This window comes from Schistocerca americana, chromosome 6 (genome assembly GCF_021461395.2).
Source record: "Schistocerca americana isolate TAMUIC-IGC-003095 chromosome 6, iqSchAmer2.1, whole genome shotgun sequence".
NCBI classification, from domain to species: Eukaryota; Metazoa; Arthropoda; class Insecta; order Orthoptera; family Acrididae; genus Schistocerca; species Schistocerca americana.
This window is the reverse complement of record NC_060124.1, coordinates 640,115,783-640,142,948: the sequence shown is the minus strand read 5'-3', so window position 1 is coordinate 640,142,948 and position 27,166 is coordinate 640,115,783. Positions and strand designations below refer to the sequence as shown.

General features: G+C 41.7%; 1 protein-coding gene across 1 annotated transcript in view; it reads left to right on the top strand.

Moving 5' to 3' along the window:
• The window catches only part of LOC124620358 (molybdenum cofactor biosynthesis protein 1-like), a 79,083-nt gene that overhangs the window by 44,129 nt on the left and 7,788 nt on the right, over nucleotides 1-27,166 (top strand). The window contains exon 6 of the mRNA XM_047147030.1: nucleotides 9,341-9,426. Coding sequence (XP_047002986.1) covers nucleotides 9,341-9,426 — 86 coding nt within the window. The remainder of the gene's footprint in view (nucleotides 1-9,340; nucleotides 9,427-27,166) is intronic.

Below are 27,166 nucleotides of genomic sequence, written 5' to 3'. Positions count from 1 at the left end.
GGGGTCAGTATACAACTCTCCAGGCTGTTATCAACTTCCAGAAGTTGAAGACACTACTTCTCACTTGAGTATCTCCTCAGCTAGAACTACAAGCAGAGTGTACCCTATTCCAGTCTGTCCACCGAGCAGAATTTCCCGGCTCTACAAGGAATTGAACCTGATCGCTTTCTATGGCACGCCTGTGGCATACTGACTGCGTGGCTGTGGCAAGAGTCATAATATACACTTGTGAACAATTGAGTTATAACTATTCTGTTTATTGGGGAGAGAGTATGGACGGAGTGGTCACGCCAGTTTGGATTTCATCTCGCCGCCTACAGAATTCAAGGTAACGAGCGGCAGCCTCATTTATTGGCATGTGTAGGGGTGCAAACGTACCGTGTGATAGTGAAATTATTTCCCCAATGCGACGTAGCAACTCTGTCCTACGAAGAACTTTTGTCTGCTTTAGATGCCTATTTCAAGGAAACAGTTAATGTAGTTGCAAAAAGGTATACGTTCTTTCGTACAAAACGTACGGCCGGTCAAACTAATAGGGAGTGGGTTGCAACATTGCAAGGCCTTACAAGGGATTGTGCTTTTGAGTGTGAATGTGGACTCCCTTATTCAGATACAATGGTCCGTGATGCAATTGCACAGAACGTTTCTGATGTTCGTATATGGGAACAGATTTTGAAACTAGTTAATCCCTCCCTTCAGCAAGTGATAGACATATTAGATAGACAAGACACACTTGACTTTGCTCAGGAATCATTTGCAACTTCGCCAGCCATGTGTAACATTAACCAGCCCGCCAGGCGCGCTGCACGGCCCGGTAAACTGCCCTCGCGCACGTCCACGCAGCTGCCGTTACGCTCTAAACCAGGTGTGCCGCGACAGCATACAACTGCAGTAAAATCATGCCCGTGGTGTGCTACTAGACATTCGCGTGAAAATTGCCCGTCACGCCAAGCTATTTGCTTTTTCTGTAATAAGAAAGGACATGTTCAAAGTGTTTGCCAGAAAAAGCTCAGATCAGACAATCACAAACATTCCAGGCCTTTTGCTTCGCGCCGGAATCGAACCAAGGACACTCAGCCTCGTGGACCTTCGCCCATGGACATTCATGTAGTGAATTCCACCCCGTCCAGTGCCACTTTCTCAAACAGTGACAGTGTTCGTCCCACACAAAGTGTGCGTCGACGTCGCCAGAAATCACGTCAATTAGCAAGTGATGCTGTACCTGTATCAGTTCAAATTGCACGAGACAGTTGCTCTTGTCGTCAGCAGGACAATAAACTTTTTGTAGATTTGGATTTTAATGGAATGGTCATACCGTTCCAGCTCGATACCAGAGCTGCAGTTTCGTTGCTCAATCACGACACGTACAAACAACTGGGCAAACCTCCGTTGCGTGCCGCAAATGTTATGTTAAATAGTTATTCAGGTCAGAATATCCCCTGTGTTAGGACAGTGCAGCCTTCTTGCAACATACAAGGGACAAACAAAACTTGTCTCATTTTATGTTCTTCGTTCTTCTACTGCAGTGAACTTGTTTGGTTTCGATTTATTTCAGTTGTTTAGCATGTCTATAGTAAATCAGGTCCTATCAGTGAATCAGACTGTGCCTTCAGACTGTGTTTCTCGTCTGTGTGAAGAATTTGCAGACATTTTTGCGCCGGGCTTAGGTTGCGCTAAAAACTATGAAGCACATTTGGAACTGAAAGTCAACGGGCAACCGAAATTTTTCAGAGCGTGCAATGTTCCTCATGCATTGCGTGATGAGGTTGCAAGAACATTACACGATTTAGAATCACAAGGTGTAATTGAACGTGTGCAGGCTTCTCTCTGGGCCTCACCATCAGTAATTTTGCCCAAACCTTCCGGAAAACTGAGACTTTGTGTGGACTTCAAGGCCACTGTGAATCCACAACTAGTGTTTGCAACTTTTCCATTACCCTGCCTGGAAGATCTTTTTGACAAACTGTGCCCGGGTAAATATTTTTCAAAGTTGGACGTCACAGATGCATACTTCCAAATACCAGTGGACGAAGAATCCCAGTGCGTCTTGGTGGTTAACACGCATCTTGGTTTGTACCGATTCAAAAGACTGCCATTCGGGTGTGCATCCGCCCCTGCATTGTTTCAGCAATATTTACAAACTGTTTGTGCATCATTCCCTACTGCTGCGAACTATCTGGACGATATTGTGATCTCCGGAAAGACAGCAGACGACCATTTAGCACACCTACGAACATTATTTCAGGTATTGCGACAAAATGGTCTTCGCTTGCGGAAGGACAAATGTGTGTTTTTTGCTCGTGACTTACCATACCTGGGACATGTCATCAATGCCCAAGGCATACATCCGAGTCCAGAGCACCTCCGTGCGATACAAGACTTGCCTTCGCCGCAGAATTTGAAGGAGCTACAGAGTGTGTTGGGTAAAATTAACTATTATCATCGCTTTCTGCGCAATGCCTCTTCCATTTCAGCTACGATTCATAGCTTACGCCGTAAGGGTGTTCCGTTCGTCTGGACGACGGAATGCGAACGCGCCTTTCGCCAGTTGAAATCGGCGTTGCTTTCTAATACTTGCCTTACGCCATTCAATCCCCAGAAACCCCTTTTGTTGATGGTAGATGCATCGGATTTCGGGATCGGTGCTGTGCTTGCGCACAAAGATGGGTCGCATGATCGCCCTATTGCCTTTGCATCCAAATTGCTCTCGTCTGCGCAAAGAAATTATTCACAGATAGAGAAAGAAGCTTTGGCTCTCGTGTTTGGTGTTACTAAGTTCCATGATTTCTTGTATGGTCGTCACTTTACCATCATCACAGACCACAAACCTTTGATGTCGCTTTTTCATCCGAACAAGCCTGTACCTCCGCGTACAGCACAGAAATTCATTCGCTGGTCTATTTTCCTCTCGCAGTACCGCTACGATATCTTGTATCGGTCCACTGCTAAGCACGGAAACGCCGATGCGTTGTCCCGTTTGCCTGTTGCTGAGGATAGAGCATTTGATTCTTCTGAACTTGCTTGCATGTTCATTGATTCGGAAACCGATGACGTGGTCGACTCGTTTCCGATTGATTTTCGTCGTGTAGCTACAGCCACAGCTGCTGACCCGGTCCTTGCTACCGTTTTGCATTTTGTTGCTACGCAATGGCCTTTGTCAAAGTCTCGGATCGAGGATCCGTTGGTTTGCTGATTTTTTGCTCACAAGGAGAGACTTTTTGTTCGACGCGGTGTTTTGTTGTTGCGTTCTGATAATGATCAGTCCAGAATCGTGGTCCCACGTTCGTTACAGTCCTCTGTTTTACGGCTTCTTCACCAAGGACATTGGGGTATAGTGCAAACGAAACAACTTCCTCGTCAGCACTGTACTTGGTTCGGAATCGATGCTGCGATTACGAATATGTGTTCTTCTTGCATGGCGTGTGCCGAAGAACAATCCGCACTGCCGCGGAAAGTCTTTGCATGGCCAAAAGCCACTTCCCCTTGGCAACGCTTGCACATTGATTTTGCTGGTCCATTCTGGTATGCTCGGTGGTTTGTTCTGGTAGATGCCTTCAGTAATTTTCCTTTTGTTGTCCGGATGTCTTCCACGACATCAACTGCCACCATCCAAGCGTTGTCTGCATCTTTTGCATTGAAGGTCTTCCGCAGACTATTGTTTCCGACAATGGCCCACAATTCATGTCCGCAGAATTTCAGTCATTCTGCCAGGCCAATGGTATTCAACATCTGACATCCGCGCCGTTTTCGCCTCAGTCAAACGGTGCCGCTGAACGATTGGTCCGGACTTTCAAGTCACAGATGTTGAAGTTGAAAGAGTCGTATTCTCGGGAGGACGCGTTGTTGCTCTTTTTGTCTTTGTATCGCTCTCAGCCCCGAGATAGTCGCTCGCCAGCTGAGTTGCTCCACAGTCGTCCTCATCGAAACTTGATGTCTTTGCTGCACCCGCCGCATCAGGTTCCTGTGCAGCGGCAGACTTCTGCTTTTGCTCCAGGCGACGTTGTATTTTATCGCAACTATCGAGGTTCACGGCGTTGGCTCGCAGTGCACATTCTTCGCTGCCTCGGCCGCGTGATGTATTTGGTTTTGGGGGCCTCTGGTGAGGTGCGTCGGCATCTCTATCAGCTGCGCCTCTGTCGTCGCACGGGTTCTGCCGCTCCCCGTCTGCTTTCAGCGACGGTGCCATCCGGTCAGCGCCCTGGGGACCCATCTACTGGCTCGCCTCATCCCCAGGTGTTACCAATGATGCCTTCCATTTTGCCCCATGGCGACGCGCCGCTGCCGCCTCCGCCGCCGCCGCCTGTCCAGCTGGTGCCGCCCGCAGTGGACGCTTCGCTGCAGCCACCAAGCGCCTCCCTGGGTCACACGCCGCCGATCGCTTCCCGTGACCAGCTGTCCTCCGCCATGGAACTCTTGCCCGCTCCGGACCACATGGCGTCTTCGCGCGTCGGGTACCCCGACGCAATGGAGGTCGACCCTTCGGCCCCTCCTGTCTCTTTACGGGCACATACACCGCATGTTGACGTGCACCCTGGACTAGGTTTTCAGGTGTTTCTTAGCTCCCCTTGGACCGAATGGCCGCGTGCGGGTGGCACAGCCTCGCCTGTTGTTAGGCTCCCCACCTCATCGCATACGTCAACATGGGGTTCTCCCCACGGCGGGCGGAAGCCTTATAACACGACCATTTGCCGATTTGCAGGGGAGGAATGTGGTGTCACCGCCAGACACCACACTTGCTAGGTGGTAGCTTTAAATTGGCCAGGGTCCATTAGTACATGTCGGACCCGCGTGTCGCCACCACAAGGCAGGTCTCGAGATACGGACTAGCACTCACCCCAGTTGTACGGACGACTTTGCTAGCGACTACATGGACGAAGCATTGCTCATTAGCCGAGCCGATAGTTAGAATAGCCTTCAGCTAAGTCAATGGCTACGACCTAGCAAGGCGCCATTAGTAACATTGCATGTATATAAAGAGTCTCACTTGTATCACCACAATCTCCAGATGTACCAAAAGGATGGATTAAAGTTAAGTATTCCAGAAGCTACGTACTTTTCTTTATAGCATTCATTACGTATCCTGTTTCAGACCTCACGCCCTCCTTTTTTAACTTAGAGCATGCCTTTCGGCTTCCTCTCATTGTGTCTAGGCTGTCTTGTCTAGACACAACATGAAGCATGCAGGAAGGTCGTCTGTCTGATGATTTGCGGTACATATTGCCAATGTGGCAGGGAGCAAAATAAGGAGTGATCAAAAAACTTCCATTTTAAGGCTGCATAGTTCAGATCAGATCAGTATGCCACACACACACACACACACACACACACACACACACACACACACACACACACACACACACACACACACACATATCCATCCACACATATACCCTGCTTGTGTCTGTATATGTGCGGATGGATATATGTGTGTGTGTGTGTGCGAGTGTATACCTGTCCTTTTTCCCCCCTAAGGTAAGTCTTTCCACTCCCAGGATTGGAATGACTCCTTACCCTCTCCCTTAAAACCCACATCCTTTCGTCTTTCCCTCTCCTTCCCTCTTTGCTGATGAAGCAACTGTGGGTTGCGAAAGCTTGAATTTTGTGTGTGTGTTTGTTTGTGTGTCTATCAACATACCAATGCTTTCGTTTGGTAAGTTACATCATCTTTGTTTTTAGATATATTTATCCCATTTGGAATGTTTCCCTGTATTATATTATATATCAGTGCTTTCCTCTCCCACAACTATCCTGCAGACCTTGTCCACAAACAGATCTCCCAAGCAATACATTCCTCCCCACCCAACAACAATGGTACTACCCCCAGACCACACAGAAGCATCCCCCTTGTCACCCAATATTATCCTGGCCTCGAATACATCAACTAATTACTCCGCCAGGGATATGACTTTCTCAAGTCAAGCCCTGAAATGAGATCATCCCTTGACAATATTCTCCCCACACCACCCAGAGTTGCCTTTTGCCAACCCCCTAACCTCCGTATCATCCTTGTCAAACCCTACAATATTCCCAGACCACCTTCTCTACCCAGCGGTTCCTACCCCTGTAACCGACCCCGATGCAAAACCTGAATCCACTTTCCCTTCTTCCCCTTTTTTCCCCTCTCTCCTCCCTGATGAAGGAACGAAGTTCCGAAAGCTAGGATACGTCAATTTTCTGTTCTGTTTTGTGTATGTATCAGCTGTACTGAGCTGAGGTAAGTACTGGCCAGGCCCTCTATCTCTTTGTTAGTATTTGTTTCATATATATAAACACACACACACACACACACACACACACACACACACACAAACACACACACACAGACAGACAGGGTGATGCGTATTAACATTTAAAAACCTCCAAAGCACTGTAGATGACCCTGAGACAAGTAATTTAATACAAGACACATGGGATCACAAATGTTGGATACGATACAAATGTTGGGAAATGTGTCAAAAGTGAATGATAAATGTCACCAGATGATGTACCTTGTCATGCTTGCAGTGGTAGAGCCTCTCGGTCTGTCACACTTGATCATCCCAACCCAAGTCAAGTATTCATATCATTGTGGCTACGGACACACATGTGCGACTTTAGTGATGGCGTTCAGGATTTGAGTCTTGCATATGGCAGGCAGTATTTTTTCATTGTGTTTAACAATTATGTATTTATATTGAAGTTTATTATTTTATTTACCGATCTTGCAGTTTCCTTGATTTCTTGCAAAGTACAGTACAAATCAAAACCTACCGTATTGCATAAAAAGTAGATGAGTATAAACTTCAGAATAGCATCATTGCCATTAAATGACCTATGTTTTCTTTACTAACTAATGTCTGTAAACAAAAAGAGGACAGAAGCAAAAAACACAAAATCAGAACTGCTTTTGCTTGATTACAGCAGGGACAATAATTTTGTAACATCTACATTTACAACAGATCATATTTACAAAATGTTTTCGAAATTTGCTCTGTTTGCTCAAATGAAAGTATTGCACTGCTCAATCATTCCTTTACACTCAACCCCGGCTGCTGCACATGCTGTGGGGTATGTCATCTGGTTATGTCATATATTCAGTGTTTCTCGCCAATTTTTTGTGGTATTTTGAAATGTACAAAAAGGCAAATGCAGAAAATTATCACATTTGGCTGCACATTACCTGCGTCACAGAAAAATAATGTATACGAATCTTCTCAGATTTTTCACTGAATAACTTTGTGCAAGCCTCACAATATTTCACCAACACAACTGTTCGTCATCTTCAGGTAGTGGTGGGTCCTGTCATCACTGCTGCAAGATGTGACTGGTGATATTTGCACAGCAGAATTGAAATTTGTCAGGCTAGAAGCAGGAGTACGAAGGCACTCCCAGTTGGATGGAAATGCCATTCATAGTAGCCTTCTGCTTATGTGTTGTGGGCAATGACTGCACTTCTGGACACTCGTGTGGTTAAACGCTGAATTAACTCTCTGCAAGGTGCTGCATCAGGTCATACATCGGAGGATCTGGTTTCTACTGTTTTAATTTCATGGCAGTCAGTGCTGGATTCTGGGCAGTGCTTAGTCAAAATTCCATATTCCTGTTGGTAAGATTGCCCACCGTATGGATACATGCCTCATTCTTAAAAACACAATCCTAGAGTGATGATCCTGAGAATAAAATTTCAGTCCTCTTGGGAAACATGTGGTGCCCTGTATTCAGGCAGTGCTCTGCTACCACTAATTTACTGGGTGGCATTTTTGTCAGCGCTGTTGAACACAGTGTTCTTGCACAATGTGAGGTGTCTGCCCTATATAAGATTTCCCATAATGGCATCAGATCTTATATATGATCTGTGTTTTCTAAGGTCAAGATTGTCTTTAACTGAACACAAACAATTCCTTAGTTTTGCTGGTAGACAAAAAACGCACTTGATTCTGTTTCTCTTAGTGATTCTTTCTATTTTTGAAAACATGCCGCTGAAATATGGTAGGAAAGCCATTTGCAGTGCTTGTCTAAGTAACTTCATTTACATCCCTACACTGAACTTGCTTTGCTCAGAACACATTGCAAATCTGTTTACAAGAATAAACATTCTGCTGGAACACTGTTCTTAGGTGTTACAGTTCACCAGGCAGACTGTCGGTATCTGAGATCACATGTGCTCTATGTGCCAGGGAGTGTAAGACACTACCACATTGTGGAGGGTGATGGCAACTTTTGGACCGCAAATATAACTCTGCGTGTATCAGTTTGCAGTAGAGACTAAGCCGCAGTGTTCTGTCAGCTTTTCTTCTAACCGTGACATCCAGGAATGGTAAGCTGCTATCTTTTTGTACTTCCACAGTGAACTGAATATTTAGATGGACCGAGTGCAAATGCTGCAGGAACATAGGTAGTGTCTGTATTATGTGGGCCACACCACAAATGTCTCTTCAGCATTCTGCCAGAAGGAGGAATGTTGGATATTTACTAAGGGAAATAGAGGATCTCCCATGGGAACACTGTCCACTTGATTAAAGTAGTTGGTGTTACATAAGAAATAGGATGAGGTATGCACATTTTTAAACAGCACCACAATTTCTTTCTCAAACTTGCTGCTAATAACCTCTAATGAGGGCTGCAGGGCACTTTTGTAAGTAATGATATAACATTTGAGCTAACTAAAAGATCTGAAAGTTCTAGTTTAAGCATCTTCAGGTATTCTATGAAATCCTCTGAATTCTAAATATGATGGTCATAGTCATCCACATGATAAATTTCAAAGCTGTCATGTGGAAATTGCCAGTTCCATCTTGCAGCAGTGATGGTGGAAATCACCATCACCTGAAGATGCCAAAACGTTGTGTCACTGAAATATTGAGGGAGGGACTTGCATAATGTTATCTGGTGGGGAACCCAAAGTGTTTTTGCAACAGATCTATCAGGCAAGCCCGAAAAGTCACATATACTCCAAGCAGTAAGTACCTGTTGTAAAATGGTCACATTAGTGAGCTTGGCAATTAATTAACAGTTTATCAATAAATTTGGCTTCATTTTGCAAGAAATTGTGCTGTGTTCCACTACTCCCCCTTCAACAAAACTAATGTCAGTTTCTGCTCCACCTCTTCAGCCCGAGATCCTATGTATACTCTTGAGCATTTGTGTAAGATACCTGTTTATTTATAAAAATAAAAGTAACTTCTATCATGACTTTCCCATTTTTGTCCAGTGGGTTTGTTATCCTGCTGTTGCCTACTGCAGACTACAAGATTACTGTTGAAGATTTCTGCAAAGTTTTTCTTCCTTTTTAGTGTACCAACATTTCACTATGTGGTGTTGGCCTGGTACTGTTTAACGGGTGTTTTAACTGTTGTTTCAGAGATGCAATACAAAGCAAATGCAGTGAGGATGACTTGCTTGCCATGATTGGGGCAGCAGTGAGAAGAAAGAAGAAACAACATGCAGGTAAGATACATTACAGCAAATGTAACTCTATAGATAGAAAGAAAATTTCTGCTTAACAGGTCATAGCAAACATAAGAGCAAAATAGAACGAAAAACAACAGTGATAGAACCTGAGTTTTTTGTGTAAAATTGGATTTAATTTTTTATTTAGTATTCATTCTGATTAATGCCCATTGGTCAACAGTACATTTCAGCCCTAGAATTTGGTTCTGCAAGGTCCACCAGATAATCATATATGGCTGTTGTAACTCCTTTATTGGACTTCAGAAGTTTTCCAGCAACAAATCTTTTTTTTTTCTTTCTTTCTTTTTTTTTTCTTTTTTAAAAAATAGCTAAAATGCAGAAAACATCATAAAGGAAACACTCACAGAAAAGCATCAGTGTCCTTGAAACAATGGAAACTCCAGTAGGAATATCTTCAATGTTGGAAAAGACAGATTACTACTTACTGATGAAGGCTGTGGCTGAAAGCTTTGTGTAAGTGTCTTTTAATTCTGCCCATCTGCAGCCTAAGGTATCTTCTTTATGGTAAGTAACAGTCTGTCTTTTCCTTCATTATTCATTAGTGTTCTTTGTTTTTATTGCTGTTTAGCAAGCATCGTGTGGTATATAAGGGATGTGAATAGCGTCAGATGTTGAATCATCACTCTGGAGGATATGAAGGTGCTGCATATTGGTGTGAGACAGCATTATCTGATGAGAGTTTGAAAGAAACCTCATTGTGGATGTCCATTTGGTCACCTGGTTAAACCTTGCAACATCTGTATTTTTGGAGTATTTGGATCTGACAGTGGCCTGATGTTGGAAAGTAAGGGCATACTCATCATCAATCTTCCAGTTGACTACATCAGACCGCTACAAGGGAGCATCACTGTGTAGTGTACTGAGTACATTGTAATCTGTTCATGTCTGTGACTGCCATCTGAGAACAAGTACAATAAACTCTCGTGCAGCTACACTTTTGGCTAGCTAGATTGACGCTTGACAAGTTTCAATTTGCATGCACCTGGAGCCAAGCATTTGCTAGTGTTTTTTGGCAATCTACTGCTAATCAGTGCACTGGTGCGTGTCAAAAGTCCAAGTATCATCAATTCGTGCATGTGTTGGTTGAAGCTCTAGTGTGTTTCTTATTCGTATGCCACAGCCATCTATTGGAACTCCTTGGAAGTACAGTACATACAGTATTGTTCTATGCAGCGCAACGTAGCCCTGTCGAAACCGACAATTAGAGTGCGCCGCCTAACACTTTCCACTTGTTGTCGGTACATCAAAGCTGAGTGTTTAACAGTGAACGTACAACACCCTGTTGTGTTGCCACGTGGGCTTGGGTAGAACAGAGGAAATGGCATAGATGTATCGAATGCTTTCATTTGATGGCTGCCACAGCCTGGTTTCAAAAGTCAAAAGTTTGTCTAGTGCATCTCGAGTGTTGTCAAGTTGTGCATCTGTGTGTTTCTGATTTGAGGTTTCGTGCTCCCACTATGTGCCTTAAAGTGTCCAGAGATAAAAGGGGCCAAAAACCATAAAGGACTCAGTCGAGTGTCTGTAGAAAGAACACTGAACGTGACTACAGGCACGAAACATAAAATGAATGTGATCTTGTTGGAAAAAGAGCTTCACACTTTGCAGAGAATTGATGCTGGTGAGCCACCCACAAAAGTTGCTGCAGAGTAGGAGTACAATTACTGATCGGAAGACAAATTGATCAGGAATTTAAAAATTTTGTTCCATCCAAGCATTGGGCAGCGCAGTGAAATCTTGAAAAACAATGAGAAAAGGTTCACATCCTCAGTTAGAAGAGGCATTATTTTTGTGGCACGAATAAATAAGAGCCAAAGGTGTGTCAGTTTCAGGTCCTCTACTTTGTCAAAATGAGCTGATGAGCTGATTGAAGGAAAGAAGCAAGAATTGCTCGGAAGTAATGGCCAGCAGGATCGTTTCAAGAAGCAGCGTGGCATTCATGAAATTGCCATCAGTTCCAAATCATTATCTGGGGATGAAGCTGCTACACTGATTTTAAGAAGAAACTGCACACAATCATTGACAAAGGAGGTTATACTGGCAATCAACTTTACAAATGTGATGAAACTGGGTTGAATTACAAAATGCTGCCAATGAAAACCCTTGCCTCTAAAGAAGAAGAAATGGCTTCAGGATACAAAAAAATCCAAGAAAGATTTACTGTCCTTGCTTGCAGTAATGCCACTGGCAATCATAAACTGTGTCTTACTTTAATTAGCAAATCCAAAACACCAAGAGCATTTAGACACCAACCAACCAGCTTTGCCACTGAGGTACACGAATCAGTCTTAAGGCATGTATGAACAGTGCCATCTTCAGAGAGTGGTTCCAGGCAGAGTTTGTTCCAGCTGTAGTAAATTACATGGAAGGAAATGGACTTCCTTGAAAAGCGCTACTTCTTGTGGACAGTGCTCCTTATCACCCAGGTGATCTGCAAGATGGGGATATCAAAGTTGTATTTCTCCCACAAAATGTCACATCTCTATGTCAACCGATGGACCAAGGTATTCTTGAGGCGATAGAAAAACATTACAGACGCAAGATGCTGGAATACTGAATAGGTGTGATTGATGCTGCAGATGATTTTGTGGAAGCTCTTAAAAAAATTGATGTTTTAAGTGTTATTCATTGATTGCTGAAGCTTGGAATCTAATTCCTCCAGTTCCTCTTGTTAGGTCTTGGAAAAAACTCTTAGATCGTAAGGCAACCTAAGTGGTGGGAAGGAGGAGGCAATACCGAAACTCAAGCTGACATAATTTTGGTGAATTTACTGGAGAAGCTGGTTGTAAAGACACACACTTCGAAGACATTGAAGAGTGGATGGAAAATGGCATTTTTTCATGTGACTGAGGATGAAATCGTCCAAATTGTGACCGATCATAAAGCGTTAGAACACTATGTTTCTGATGATGAATCAGAGAAAAATATTCCTCACACATTCTGTTACGAAGTGATCCAAACTGCCCTGGAGTACATCAGCCAACAGGAGGAGACGATTTATCCTGAAATAGTTTGATTTCAATGGTGGAGATGTATTGTTGCAGCAATAGTTTCTCAAGCAAAAAAACAAAAAAAAAAAAAGACATTCGTGACTTCGTTACCAAAAAATAAACTCTAATGAAGCATCCTAGAACTTCTATGTCCATAACTTAAAAGGTTTTTTTTTTTTTTTAATTTTCTTGAAAGTTCCTCTAGACAGACTTTTCGTTCCTTTGAGTAATCTCTAGATTTGTTTCACAATTTTGTTCAGTAGTTTATTTTTTATTCAAAAGAGCAGGTAATAAAATTAAAACTCCTGTTTTTTCCTGCTGCCAAATAAGGGAGATTTTTTTCTGTAAGAATGCAAAATAAACGAGCTTTGTTATACAGCATTTAAAAACTTTGAGTTTTCAATCATAGTTTGGTGCCTTTTTAACATGTCAACACAATTTTTTCAGTAAAAAAGTACAGGGTTGTTTGCAACTGTATCAGAAACATTTTACATACCCTACGCACGTTTTACGATCGTATTTCGCAATATTGACACAATTTGGAGTGTTCACATGTGAAAACAGGGGGACTTTGATTTATCTGAAATTTTCGTTATCGGAACCGGCCACCGTCCTGATCATTTCGGATAAACAGGAGTTCACTGTAATAGACTCCTTGCAACATGCTGTGTCATACAGCTAGGAGCAGCCAGACTATGGCATTGCCATCCTGCGCATAGGCTGCCATTAACACTCAAGCAAATGACTGCATGCGAAGTGGTGCCATGATCGAGAAGTATGGACTGCTAATGAATGGTGTCACATTATGTTCACTAATGAGTCCCAGTCCTGCACTGCTCCAAATGACTATCGTGGAGAAGTTTGACAGTGACCCGGGGAGACTGGGAGAGGTCCCATTCTTCCACATTTTTGGGGGGGGGGGGGTCACAAAGGAGCCCCATGGTGTGGGGAGCCATTGGGTATGACTTCAAGTCACGGCTTGTAATGGCCGAGGGAACTCTGATGGTACAGCAGTGTGTAATAGTATTGTGGTGCTATTTTTCAACAGGCCAGTGCTTGTCCACATGTAGTATGTGTCTCTTTAAATTGTCTGTGTGATGTTGATATACTCCGGTGGCCAGCAAAATCCCCATATCTGTCCCCGATAGAACATTATGGGACCAACATGGACGTCAACTCCGTCCCACTGCCTGTATCCATGATTGCAATGTCCAGTTACAACAGTTGTGGATCACCTTTCTCAGGAGGGTATGCAGCAGCTTTACGACATCCTCCCGCACTGTCCAGGCCAGACAGGGTGCATTGCTGTATTGATAAGTGGGCTCAAACTGATAAGTTCTGTGTAAATTTGACTCTGTTTTGTTATCACTGAAATAACATCACATATCCTCTAAATTCGCTATGTTTCAATTTGTTTTCTCCCCACCTTCTGAGTGTCTCACTTTTTTTCAAGCAGTGTAATTTAAGACAGACATAAGAATATGAAAATGGGATGGCATATCACATTGCTATTCAACTATGCCCCTAAGAAAATTGTAAGGTAATGGAGAAGAGCAGGTGCACTATTACACTGACTAGAACGTAAACTTAAAGATAGAATTATATTGTGTAACCTATACCGATGACATAATACTAATTGACAAAAACATTACTGATGTCCTAAAGCAATTTGAAATATTAAGGGAGCAAGCTAGGAAAATTGGACTACTAATTTCACCTGGAGAAAAAATTCTTGGCTGATACCAAAATGGCACTAGTTGAACTTATATAGGCAACAACATAGTATTTGGTGTTAAAGAGTTTAAATAATTAGGTGAAAAAGACCACTGAACATCATAATGAAAAGAAGGCCATAGAATCCAGACTTCAGAAAATACAAACTGTCTCTCAGTTAACTAAAAGTATTTTTCCTGGAACTTTAAAATCTAACATTGTACAACAGTGATCAAATTAGAATTTCTTTATGCATGAGAGAGACTCTTTGTCCAACACAAGACATGAAAACAGCAAACTGAATTAGAAGAATGTAAAATTGTAGTAAAAATCTTAGGCCCAAGAATAAAAGATGGAACACATCACACAGAACCCAGCGTGAAATCTCCAGGCAAATTCCTAAAAACTCTAGTTACAATGTGTCTCCAAAGAATCCAACTTGTGGGACATACAGAAAGAATGTGTCCAAACAGGCAGCTCATTGGATTCCCACATACTTGAAAAATAAGATCCAACTGATGAAAACAAACAGGAAGAGACCTTAAGAAATTGGAATCACTACATTTACAGTATTCTGATGTAGTGATGAGTCACACAGAGTGCAGTTTCACAGTAGCTTGATCGATGCTTGTACTTGTGTATGTAGTATATGCAAGTGTGTACAGCGTCTATTCTGGTGTACTCACAATATGCTAATTTAGTGGCCGAGCAGTAAACCGGATCCCTACTCGGTTCCAGTGTGCTGTGCTAATTATTCTTCTTCACTTGACATTTATGCTTGGAGCTGCAAGAGAGGTCATTTTCCAGATAGTGCCACAAAAACAACAAATTCTCAGATATCAGTTTAACTTACACGCTTCAACATCATAGACAACATTTCACATTAATATGTTGCAGAACACTAGATTAGTGTTAAAATTGCCAGAGTAAACATTGTTCTCCATGTGACAGATTGTCACCCGACGTCCAAAATCGATAAATTTTATATCTCTGCACAGAGAAGCAGCTGGTTGGTCATTGTCATGTGTGGTGCTAATCAATTGGTGGAGCTCGTTGCTGGCACAGTGTCACCACAGAGTAAGTGGCCCCTCATCCCAGCAGGTGGCGATGTTTTAACACCCGTATAGCTCCCCAGACTTACCACGTCTGTGGATAACTCCGTCTCTGCACAGAACTTCCCACATTTCCCACACAGTGGGCCATAGTGTCTTTTACACACAATAAATCTTCAAACTTATTTCATTGGCTAAGTTAAATTTCGAGTGTGACATGCTATTTCGTAAAAAATAGCAAACGGTAGACATGGATGTTATTGTGACTCTTTCCTAAGGCAACATTTGTGTATTACACTTGTAGAAGTGCACTGCAAAATAAAACAGTAGACCATAAGTTCAAACAATGGAAACTCCAGGTTGGAATATCAGCAGTGTAGGAAAAGATAGAGTGCTAATTACCATAAAGATGGCACGTTAAAATGCAGACAGGCACAGTTAAGACACTTACACATAAGCTTTTGGCCACAACCTTCATCAGAAAAAGAAATAGAAATACACACCATTCATTCACACAAGCAAGCACACCTCACACACACATGACCGCCAACTCCGACAGCTCAGAGCAGAATGCTAGTCTGTAAGTTTGCTACACAATAAAATAATTATTCTGAGCTACAAGAAAAATGGATTCAAAGAACTAAACTGCTTGAAGAAAAAAAAGGGAAGCTCCCTGAAGCAACGTAGTTTCACGAGTGTGCATACCAGTGGTAAATTATGAGAGTCGCAACTCTCTGAAATGGATACAAAGGCCACCAGATTGCATTAGCTTTGTTTGTGTCTCGGATTGTTACCATGAATGGTAGGAGCTATAAGAGATGTGAAGAGTGTAAGATGTTGAGTGATCCCTGTGAAGGACACAGATGCCCTGTACTTCTGTGAGTCAGCATTATCAGCACGTAACAAAATTTGAAGGGGCCTAATTGTGTGTCTCCATTTGCCAGGCTGATTGAATTATGCAATATGCAGATTTGTGAGACATTCAGATGTGGTAGTGGCCCCATGTTGGACTGCTTGGGAACGTAAGGGCGGCGTGCTTGTCAGCAAGCTTCCAGTTGACCGTGTCTGACGAGCCCATGGGAGAATCGCTGTAATGTACACCGAGCACATTGTAACCCTTTCACACCTGCACCTGTCATGTGATCAGCAGTGAGTCACATTCTGCAAGACCCGCGATTGCAGTTGTCAGTCAGTATGACAACGACATAGGGAGAGGGCGTGTGGGGCAGCATCGGATATGACTTCAGGTCACTCTGACAGCACAGCAGTATGTCATGGACATCCTATATCCTCATTTGCTACCTCCATGTCCAACGGAGTTACAAGAGACAGAGCAGTGAAAACATATCCAGTTGTTGACTCACAAAATGATTTTGAGCTGTGACGCATATAGTCTTAAGTGAATCATTCATACAAAAAGAAAAGAAGAAGAAGCTAAAGTCAGAATGTGAAAAAATTGGAGAATGGAATAGATATTTGAAGACTTCACACTTGAAACTCCCAGTTTTCCTATTGTGAAAGTGCCTTTGTGACCATATGCATTTCACTGACGATAAACTTTTTTTTTTCCCCCTGGGTCTTGGCTCCATATTTTTTCATCCAGTTGAGTCAGAATACTTGCATAGTATTTGTGAGGTATTGTTTCAGTCTTGCAAGCTAATCTAAAATACAAATCCCTTTTGCATCCTAGAAAACAATGACCACTCTTTCTCTCCGATGAAGTCACCTTGGCTATTTTTGTGCAACTGCTGTTTCATTTCGGTCATCTCTCATCCACGGGAACAGATTGGTGCATAGAATCAGTTGTGTGTCAGATTGTCCCAAATTGTTTTTCACATTAGGTTGTAGTGAGGCTTCAACAGATATGCCACTCACTTTCTGGTACAGCCACGGCATCAACTGTTTTGCACATCTTTTTAATTACTGATCTTGCAATATCACACTGTGTTCTTTCTCAGCATTTTCATATTTGATTGTAATTCTAGGAAATTGTTCATGAGTCATCTTACAGACATATGCCACATATGAATTCAGCCACCCATTCCTTAACTGTTGACTATGAAGGAACTCCCCTCATGAACCATGGACCTTACCGTTGGTGGGGAGGCTTGCGTGCCTCAGCGATACAGATGGCCGTACCGTAGGTGCAACCACAATGGAGGGGTATCCGTTGAGAGGCCAGACAAACATGTGGTTCCTGAAGAGGGGCAGCAGCCTTTTCAGTAGTTGCAGGGGCAACAGTCTGGATGATTGACTGATCTGGCTTTGTAACATTAACCAAAACGGCCTTGCTGTGCTGGTACTGCGAACGGCTGAAAGCAAGGGGAAACTACAGCCATAATTTTTCCCGAGGACATGCAGCTCTACAACTAGACTAGAGGAAGAGATCGGTTGGTAGGACATGTTTTGAGGCATCAAGGCATCACAAATTTAGCATTGGAAGGCAGCGTGGAGGGTAAAAATTGTAGAGGGAGACCAAGAGATGAATACACTAAGCAGATTCAGAAGGATGTAGGTTGCAGGAGGTACTGGGAGATGAAGAAGCTCGCACAGGATAGAGTAGCATGGAGAGCTGCATCAAACCAGTCTCAGGACTGAAGACCACAACAACAACAACATGAATGAACTGACTCCTAATAAGCAAGATGATGCCTGTAGAAAAGTACAGCAAAACAGTAATCTCAAAAAAGGACAGGATAGACAGCACATTCTGTAGGACATATTAAAAATGATTGGTAAAAGAGACTTGGCGTGTTAAATGCAGCTTTTGATTACATGATAATTGAATTGGATAGATAAACAATCTACTCGCTAAGTGGCGGCAGAACACACACATAAAAGAAGATTATAATTAGGCGAGCTTTCAGAGCCAATAGCTCATTCTTCAGGCAGAAGGGTTGAAGTGGAAGGAAGAGGGGTGAAGGATAGGTCTAGGAAAAAGGTTAGATTTTGAGAAAGTTACCCAGAACTGCAGATCAGGGGAGACTTTCCAGATGGGATGAGAAGGAAAGACTGATTCCACATCTACATACATACTCCACTAGCCAGCATATGGTGCATGGCTGAAGGTACCCTGTCTCACTACAATAGTCTGAATAAAATTACTTGATAGTTGACATCAATCACTTGCTGCAACAATGTTGCCACATTGGCTACCAGCTACCGTTTGGTTACAGGTGACAACAAACAAGCGGCTCACTTCACAAATTATGTTAAATGTTTAACACAGAGCAATTTTTCTAGTGGCTGGTGCAAGGTATGTCAGAAATGTTGGATACTCTGTTGACTATTGATTTAAAGTGACCAGTGACTGAACTGGGGCAGACAACGCGTTTTGTATCCCTGACTGTAAACTTGTGTCCTAACCCAGCTGAGAAAATTGTGGTCAACAGTCTGCAGCAGTACTAATATCATTATCGCTTTGTTCATGGCGATTAAAGCTAACCCTTAAGGGTAAACTCAAGACAACAAAAACTCAATTTCAGGGCTGAAAGCAAATTGAAATTTCTCCGTGTCATTTGTTACCTGTAACTATCCTTAAACTAGCTGCACATGCTGCCATGTTTGAAACCAGTGAACAGTCCATGTGGGCCCTTAGTCGTGGATTATAGATGACTGAGACAGATTCCAAATGAAGAAATAATGACAAGATGAAAAATAAGACCAAATAGAACAGGCAAAACAATGATGAAAAATGATGCAGCGAAGTATTAAAAATAAAAAAATACATTTAAACCAATTAATTGAATGAAAATAATAATCACACTCATTTGGTTAGATTTAGAATTAAAAATTTTGCTACATTGATGAGATTCAAACCTACGACATGCTACACATTAGATTAATCTGCCAACCATTGTGCTATGCCACAGCACTGCATGAAGTATTTATATATGTGAATGTAGTGACCCAGTTCCAACTATGAATTGCAACCTTAAAAATTTCAGTTTCACGCAGTGTAGTGAAAAGCTTATCTAATGTAAGATGATCTCTGTGAATATGATAACTATAAGTATGATACTGAATTACACCTTGTGCTGATTTATTCAGTAGTGTTTGGTTAGTGCTATGAATGAAATATGTGTCTTTCATTAGCATTGTTAATGTGTGTTGTTTTTGGTGTAGTTATCATGTGTCATGAAATACATAATAAAAGTGTCGGGCTCATAATTCGGGATACAAATACATCAAGAAAGAATGCTGTACCAGGAATTGGAAGTGACTGGCCAATTTTGGTGGATTTTGGCAACACCAGACAGTTCAAGTGTGACGCTGACAACTCTTATTGGCGTTTGAAGTGCCATCTATCAAGTAATTTTAATTCGACTGTAGTCAGTTCCTTTCCCGTTCCATCTGCCAATCGAGTGGGGAAAAAGTGAATGTCTATATGCCTCTCTATGAGTCCTAATTTGTCGTCTCTTATCTTCGTGGTCCCTATGCGTAATGTATGTTGGTGCAAGCAGAATTGTTCTGCAGTCAGCACAGTGTTCCTCAAAATCCCTCCAGGGATTCCCATTTGAGTTCCAGAAACATCTCCATAATACTTGTATGTTGTTGTTTCAACCTACTGTTAACAAATCTAGTATCCTGCCTCTGAAATACCTCAATGTCTGCTTTAATTTGACCCCTTGCGCATCCCAGACACTCAAACTGTACTCAAGAAGAGATCACACTAGCACCCTATATGTGATGTCCATCACAGCTGAGCCACACTAGTAAAATCCACCCAACAAACGAAAGATGATTATTCACCTTCCCTACCATGACCCTCACAAGTTTGTTCCATTTCATATCACATTGCAAAGTTATGTCCAGATATTGAAACAATATGACTTCTTCATTCATGACACTACTAATGCAGGATTCTGGCATTATGGATTTGTTTTTCCAACTCATTTGCAGTAACTTATATTTTTCTACATTTAGGGTTAGCTGTCATTTATTGCACCAACTGGGAACTTTGTCCAAGTCATCTTTTATCCTCCTAAATCACTCAACAATGACACCTTCCATACACCACATCATCATCAGCAAACAACCATAGATTACTGTCCACTTTGTCCATCAGATCAGTTATGCACATAGAAAATATGAGTAATAGCGCTCCTAGCACACATCCCTGGAACGATCCTAATGATACCCTAGTCACTGATGGACACTCACCGTCGGGATAATGTAGTGGGTTCTATTACTTCAGAAGTCTTTGAGCCACTCACATGTCTGGGAACCTATTCCATGTGCTTGTACCTTTGTTAAAAGTCTGCAGTGAGGCACTATGTCAAATGCTTCTCGGAAATCAAGAAATATGGAATCTGGGTTTGTGAATTTTTGATGGCAAAGTTAGAGGAGCAATGCATCTGCATTAAATTTTCCGTGAAACTCAAGAAAACCTTTACAGAGACACACCAAATGATGCAGGGAGCCTATAGCAATGAGTGCTTAAGCCATACTCGGTGTTACGTATTATTCACACGTTTTAAAAATGGCTTTACAAAAGTCAAAAATGATCCTTGTTCAGGACGCTCTTAGATGTCCCCTGATGACGCTTGTGTCAGGAACGTCAACGAAATTGTGTGTGCCAGTCGAAGATTCACTGTCCGAGAGATTGTAGAAGAATGTAACATTTCAATTGGATCATGTTATGAAATGACACAGCATCTTGGAATGCATTGTGTTGCCGCCAAGTTCATTCCACGGCTCATGAGTCAAAACCAAAAAAACTTTTTGGATCTCACAAAAGAGAATGAGATGTTCCATGTGAGAATAGTATGACCCCTGCAGACTTCTTTTTATTTCCAAAGTTGAAAAGGATGAAGTTTTGCAATGGTAGATGAGATAAAAGAAAATTCGCAGACGGCACTTTATGCGACCCAGCAAGAGGTGTGTCAAGACTGCTCCTGGAAGTGGAAATGATATTGGGAGCAGTGTATCAATTGTGGAGGAGAGTATTTCGAAGGAGACAATCCATAGTAACTAAAAGATAAGCATAGAAAATTTTGTGGACAAAGTTCTGGAATTTTTTGAACAGACGTCGTATGACAAAAGAGCATGCTGAGTTGCCCATGAGTGATGCTTTGTACTAATTTGTGGACATAAACTTATTGGTCACCATGAAACTGATTAGATTCAAACCCAGAATATGTACAAGAATTCTGCAGCAAACTGATGTTACGGATTGGTCTGTAATTTCGTAGGTCTGTTCTTTCGCCCTTCGTATTTACAGGAGACGCCTCTGTATTTTTTTCCCCAGTTGCTTAGGTCTTTCTGCTGGGTGAGAGATTCACAATAAATACAAGCTAAGTAAGGGTCCAGTGCCATATAGCACTCTTTGTAAAACCAAATTGAGATTCCATCTGCAACTGGCGACTTATTTGTTTTTAATTATTTCAGGTGTCAGGGATGCTTACGAGGGTGGTTTGAAAAGTTCTTGAAACAGAATAGAAAAAAAGTACTTATGTCACTGAAACTTTTTTGTTTTTCAATGTACCCTGCTTGTAGATTAATTCACTTGGTCCAACAGTGTTCCAATACCTTGATCCCATCTCGACAATGATTTTCCTCCAGGCCTACAAAATAGTTATCAATTCAGGCTACCAATTCTTCATTTAAGTGAATCTTCATCCACAAAGAAAAATTTTCAGTTTAGGGAAGAGGCACGTGTGGCAACAATTCATACCTTAGTTTGTGTAATTTTACCATGGCGATGGCACACGCGTGTGAGCGTGCATTGGCTTGATGCTAGATGACTTTCTTCCTTATTAAACCTGGCCTTTTTCGCATACCTTTTGTTATAATTTGTCCAGAAGGTTAGCATAGTATTCTCCAGTAATTGTTTGCCCAGTGGGGAGACAATGTACAAACAGAATCCCCTTCTCATCCCAGAACACTGATGCCATGATCTTCCCCGCTGAAGGAATTTGGTGGCGCATCCCAGAACACTGACGCCAAGTCCTTCCCCGCTGAAGGAGTTTGGCGGCAGAGATTCAGCATGTTTCCACTGCTTTGATTGTTGCTTTGTCTCTGGGGTATAGTAGTAAAACAAAGTTTCTTCGTGGTCACAAACCAGCACAAAAGATCTTGTTTGTTTCTCCTAAAACAGGCCAAACATTGTTGTGATATGTCCATTCTCATGCGTTTTTGACCCAGCGTCAAGAGTCGCGGCACCCATCTTGTGAATACCTTTCAGATACATCTGGCAAGCGTGAGCAATTTCATGCCCTCTAAATTGGTGATCCTCCTTGATCATTATGCGCACTTTTGCAATGATTTCTAGAGTAGTGACACATCTTGGCTGACCTATTCATGGATGATCATCATCTAAGCTCTCCTGACCAAATTTAAATTCATTTATCCACTTGGCAACAGTTGAAGACAAAGGAGCAGAGTCCCCTGGTGTATTCTGGAAATCGGCATGAATGTCCTTCGCTTTCATACCTTTCTTTATGAAGTTCTTAATTACTGCTTGAATCTTGACCCCCCCCCCCCCCCCCTGTACCGTCCCGTCATTGCAGATCACTACACAGGAACAACAACAGAGCCGTGTCACTGCCACAGCTCTCTTCCAAGAGCACTGACATGGCATGTGTTTACAGGCAACAGTCCAACGAATATCATGTGAACAACTTGTGCTAGCGCTGACCTCTTGTGGTGATTGTTGTTAGGTGTCTTTGTGCTATTGTCAAATGACGGTATGTTTATATGATTCTCTTGCATGAATGATTTCTGGAATGCAAAATTTAAAACATTTATCTCCTACTGCCACACCAGACTGGTCAAGTGACTTGATGGAAAACTTTGACTCACTTAGCGATTTTACATAGGACAATAATTTCCCCTGCTTCTCAGCCAGATCTTTTGCTGAGGTATGACAGTGGTAGTAACCTTTCCTTGTTGGCATTTGGCATTCTCTTTTGAACTAAGAGTGCAGTAGCTTTTCCTTCCTCAGTATTTTCTGAATTTCATTGTTAAACCACAGTGGCTCTTTTGCATCCATAATTCGTTTACTAGGTACAGACTTGTTGAGAGTGCAATTCACGATCTATTTAAGCTTTGACCATAATCTCTCTACGTCCATCTTAATGGAACTAAGTGATGTCAGTTCTGTCTAAGTGAGATGCTAACATCTGCTTATCTGCTCTTTCTGGCATGAACATTTTCCTAGCCTTCTTGACTGATTTATTAATTTTTGTAGTCTTAGTTATTATGATGTTATCATGATTATTAATCCCCATCTCTATGCTGAAGTCATTGATGATATCTGGGCTGTTTGTAACTACAAGGTCTAAGATATTTCCATTGCATGTGGCGTGCCAAACTAGGTGCTCAAGACAATTTTCGAAAACCACATTCAAAAGTGCTTCACAAGATTGACTGCACCCCCTGAAATAAAGCCATAGGCTACTATCTATACTCAGTAGGCTAAATTAACCTCCAACTAGCATTGCATGATCTAGGTATTTACGTGCTACTGTCTGTAGACTTTCTTTGAATGGCTCCAAAACTGTCATAGCAGAACCGGGTGGATGATTAAAACATCCATTAATTAACGTGATTTCACATAGACTTGTTATAGGCAACCAGGTAACTTCACTGTCACAATCAGCTTTGACCTCAGTAGAGACAATGGACACTCCCTCTCCTACAGTGTCTAACCTGCCTTTCCGATATATATTCCATTAATCACTAAATATGTGAGAGCTTTCTACTCTGGGTTTCAGCCAGCTCTCAGTCTCTGAGAATAATTTGAGTGGGAGACTTTCCTGGATGGCAGTAAATTCGGAAACTGTGTTACAAGTACTTTGACAACTGATAAAATTTTGACAATCTACACTGGAGTGAATTCAAAAGATAAACCTCAACCAACATTGAATGTATCTTGGTGATAAAGAGCCAAAATAAATAAATTGATGATTTTATTCCATTTCATCTGATTGAATGAAACACACACAGCATAACTACTCAGAAAACAACTATAGTGCGGATTACATTTACTATCATACATGTAGCACTCTGAGAACATTTCACCTTGTCATAGTAGTCCTGTGTTTTGGAACTAGGCAGTGCTTCATTTCACAAAGCGAAAGGAATAGCTTGTGTAAAAAAAAAAAAGAGGAAATAGTGGTTGCTGGTGTTTTTAACACTATCATTCAATTTAGTTCCTACTGTGAACTTTGCAGCTAGGATATGTAAATGCTCTGAGACTGCTATTGATAATATCTTTATGAACAAATCTAGGGGAAAAAAGTCATATCACAAAACCAATAGTAAATGGACTATCTGATCACGACGTGCAGCATCTTGTGTTAAATGTTGAAACTTGTCAGGATAAAAAAATATTAAATCTGAGTGCAGGAGGATAATAAATAAGCCAGAAATTGAGGAATTCAGGAAATTGCTCAAAGACATGAACTGGAGAGATGTTTACCTGACTCAAATGGAAAATACAAAGCATTTATTAATAAAGTTACCTCCTCTTTTGAAAATTGTTTTCCCCTAAAGGTAACTCAGATCACACAGAAGTCAAAAGATAAACCATGGATTACACAAGGAATAAAGATATCATGTGGGGCAAAAAGGAGACTGTATCTACTACCTAGGAACATTTCTGATATTAGAATTGTAATGCATTGCAAAGAATACTGCAAAATATTGAATCAAGTAATCCAGAAATCGAAGTAGCTTTATTAAGAGAAAAAGATAATTGTATCGGGCAACAAAATAAGAACTGTATGGGATATAGTGGAGACAGAGAGAAGTGGGGCCAAAAAGGAAGTGGAACAGATAGCTCTAAAAGTAAATGAGACTTTGGTAACAAGTGCATGTAGTGCTGTAAATCTCTTAAGCAAGACTTAATTTTTGTTACTGACGGCTCGGGGTTATCAGGTTCGGTGAATGGTGCAATGGAGTATCTGGGACCAGTCTTTGAAGAACATCGTGTAGAACCTATTCGAGGAACTTTGAATTCCAACCATGGCTTCTCAGTATACTTACTCCTTAATGAAATTTGATGCAAGTTATATATCTATATTTCCAACAAATAGCTCAATACATATTATCAATACTAGGAATAAGAACAATCTACATAAAGACCTAAAATCACATATGTTGGTCCAAAAGGGGGCCCAATATTCAGGAACACACATTTTCAATAAATTACCAGCAACCATTAAAAACTTGGTTTCAGATAAAGCACAGTTTAAACAGAGTTTGAATGACTTTTTGATAGGCAATGCCTTCTACTCTACAGATGAATATCCTAACAGAGACTGTTAGGCCAGCGTAAGTAAAAATATGTTAGATTTAAGTTTTGACAGTACTTGGTTGCAACAGTCAATATTAGGTATTTTGTGTATGCTAAATTTATTAATAGTGCATAACATAAATTTATTAATAGTGCATAACAATGTTTCCCCCCCCCCCCCCCCCCCCCCCATGAACCATGGACCTTGCCATTGGTGGAGAGGGTTGCGTGCCTCAGCGATACAGATAGCCGTACCGTAGGTGCAACCACAATGGAGGGGTATCTGTTGAGAGGCCAGACAAACGTGTGGTTCCTGAAGAGGGGCAGCAGCCTTTTCAGTAGTTGCAAGGGCAACAGTCTGGATGATTGACTGATCTGGCCTTGTAACAATAACCAAAACAGCCTTGCTGTGCTGGTACTGCGAACGGCTGAAAGCAAGGGGAAACTACAGCCGTAATTTTTCCCGAGGGCATGCAGCTTTACTGTATGATTACATGATGATGGCGTCCTCTTGGGTAAAATATTCCGGAGGTAAAATAGTCCCCCATTCGGATCTCCGGGCGGGGACTACGCAAGAGGATGTCGTTATCAGGAGAAAGAAAACTGGCGTTCTACGGATCGGAGCGTGGAATGTCAGATCCCTTAATCGGGCAGGTAGGTTAGAAAATTTAAAAAGGGAAATGGATAGGTTGAAGTTAGATATAGTGGGAATTAGTGAAGTTCGGTGGCAGGAGGAACAAGACTTCTGGTCAGGTGACTACAGGGTTATAAACACAAAATCAAATAGGGGCAATGCAGGAGTAGGTTTAATAATGAATAGGATAATAGGAATGCGGGTAAGCTACTACAAACAGCATAGTGAACGCATTATTGTGGCCAAGATAGATACGAAGCCCACGCCTACTACAGTAGTACAAGTTTATATGCCAACTAGCTCTGCAGATGACGAAGAAACTGAAGAAATGTATGATGAAATAAAAGAAATTATTCAGATTGTGAAGGGAGACGAAAATTTAATAGTCATGGGTGACTGGAATTCGAGTGTAGGAAAAGGGAGAGAAGGAAACATAGTAGGTGAATATGGATTGGGGGACAGAAATGAAAGAGGAAGCCGCCTGGTCGAATTTTGCACAGAGCACAACATAATCATAACTAACACTTGGTTTAAGAATCATGAAAGAAGATTGTATACATGGAAGAACCCTGGCGATACTAAAAGGTATCAGATAGATTATATAATGGTAAGACAGAGATTTAGGAACCAGGTTTTAAATTGTAAGACATTTCCAGGGGCAGATGTGGACTCTGACCACAATCTATTGGTTATGGCCTGTAGATTAAAACTGAAGAAACTGCAAAAGGGTGGGAATTTAAGGAGATGGGACCTGGATAAACTAAAAGAACCAGAGGTTGTACAGAGATTCAGGGAGAGCATAAGGGAGCAATTGACAGAAATGGGGGAAATAAATACAGTAGAAGAAGAATGGGTAGCTTTGAGGGATGAAGTAGTGAAGGCAGCAGAGGATCAAGTAGGTAAAAAGACGAGAGCTAGTAGAAATCCTTGGGTAACAGAAGAAATATTGAATTTAATTGATTAAAGGAGAAAATATAAAAATGCAGTAAGTGAAACAGGCAAAAAGGAATACAAACATCTCAAAAATGAGATCGACAGGAAGTGCAAAATGGCTAAGCAGGGATGGCTAGAGGACAAATGTAAGGATGTA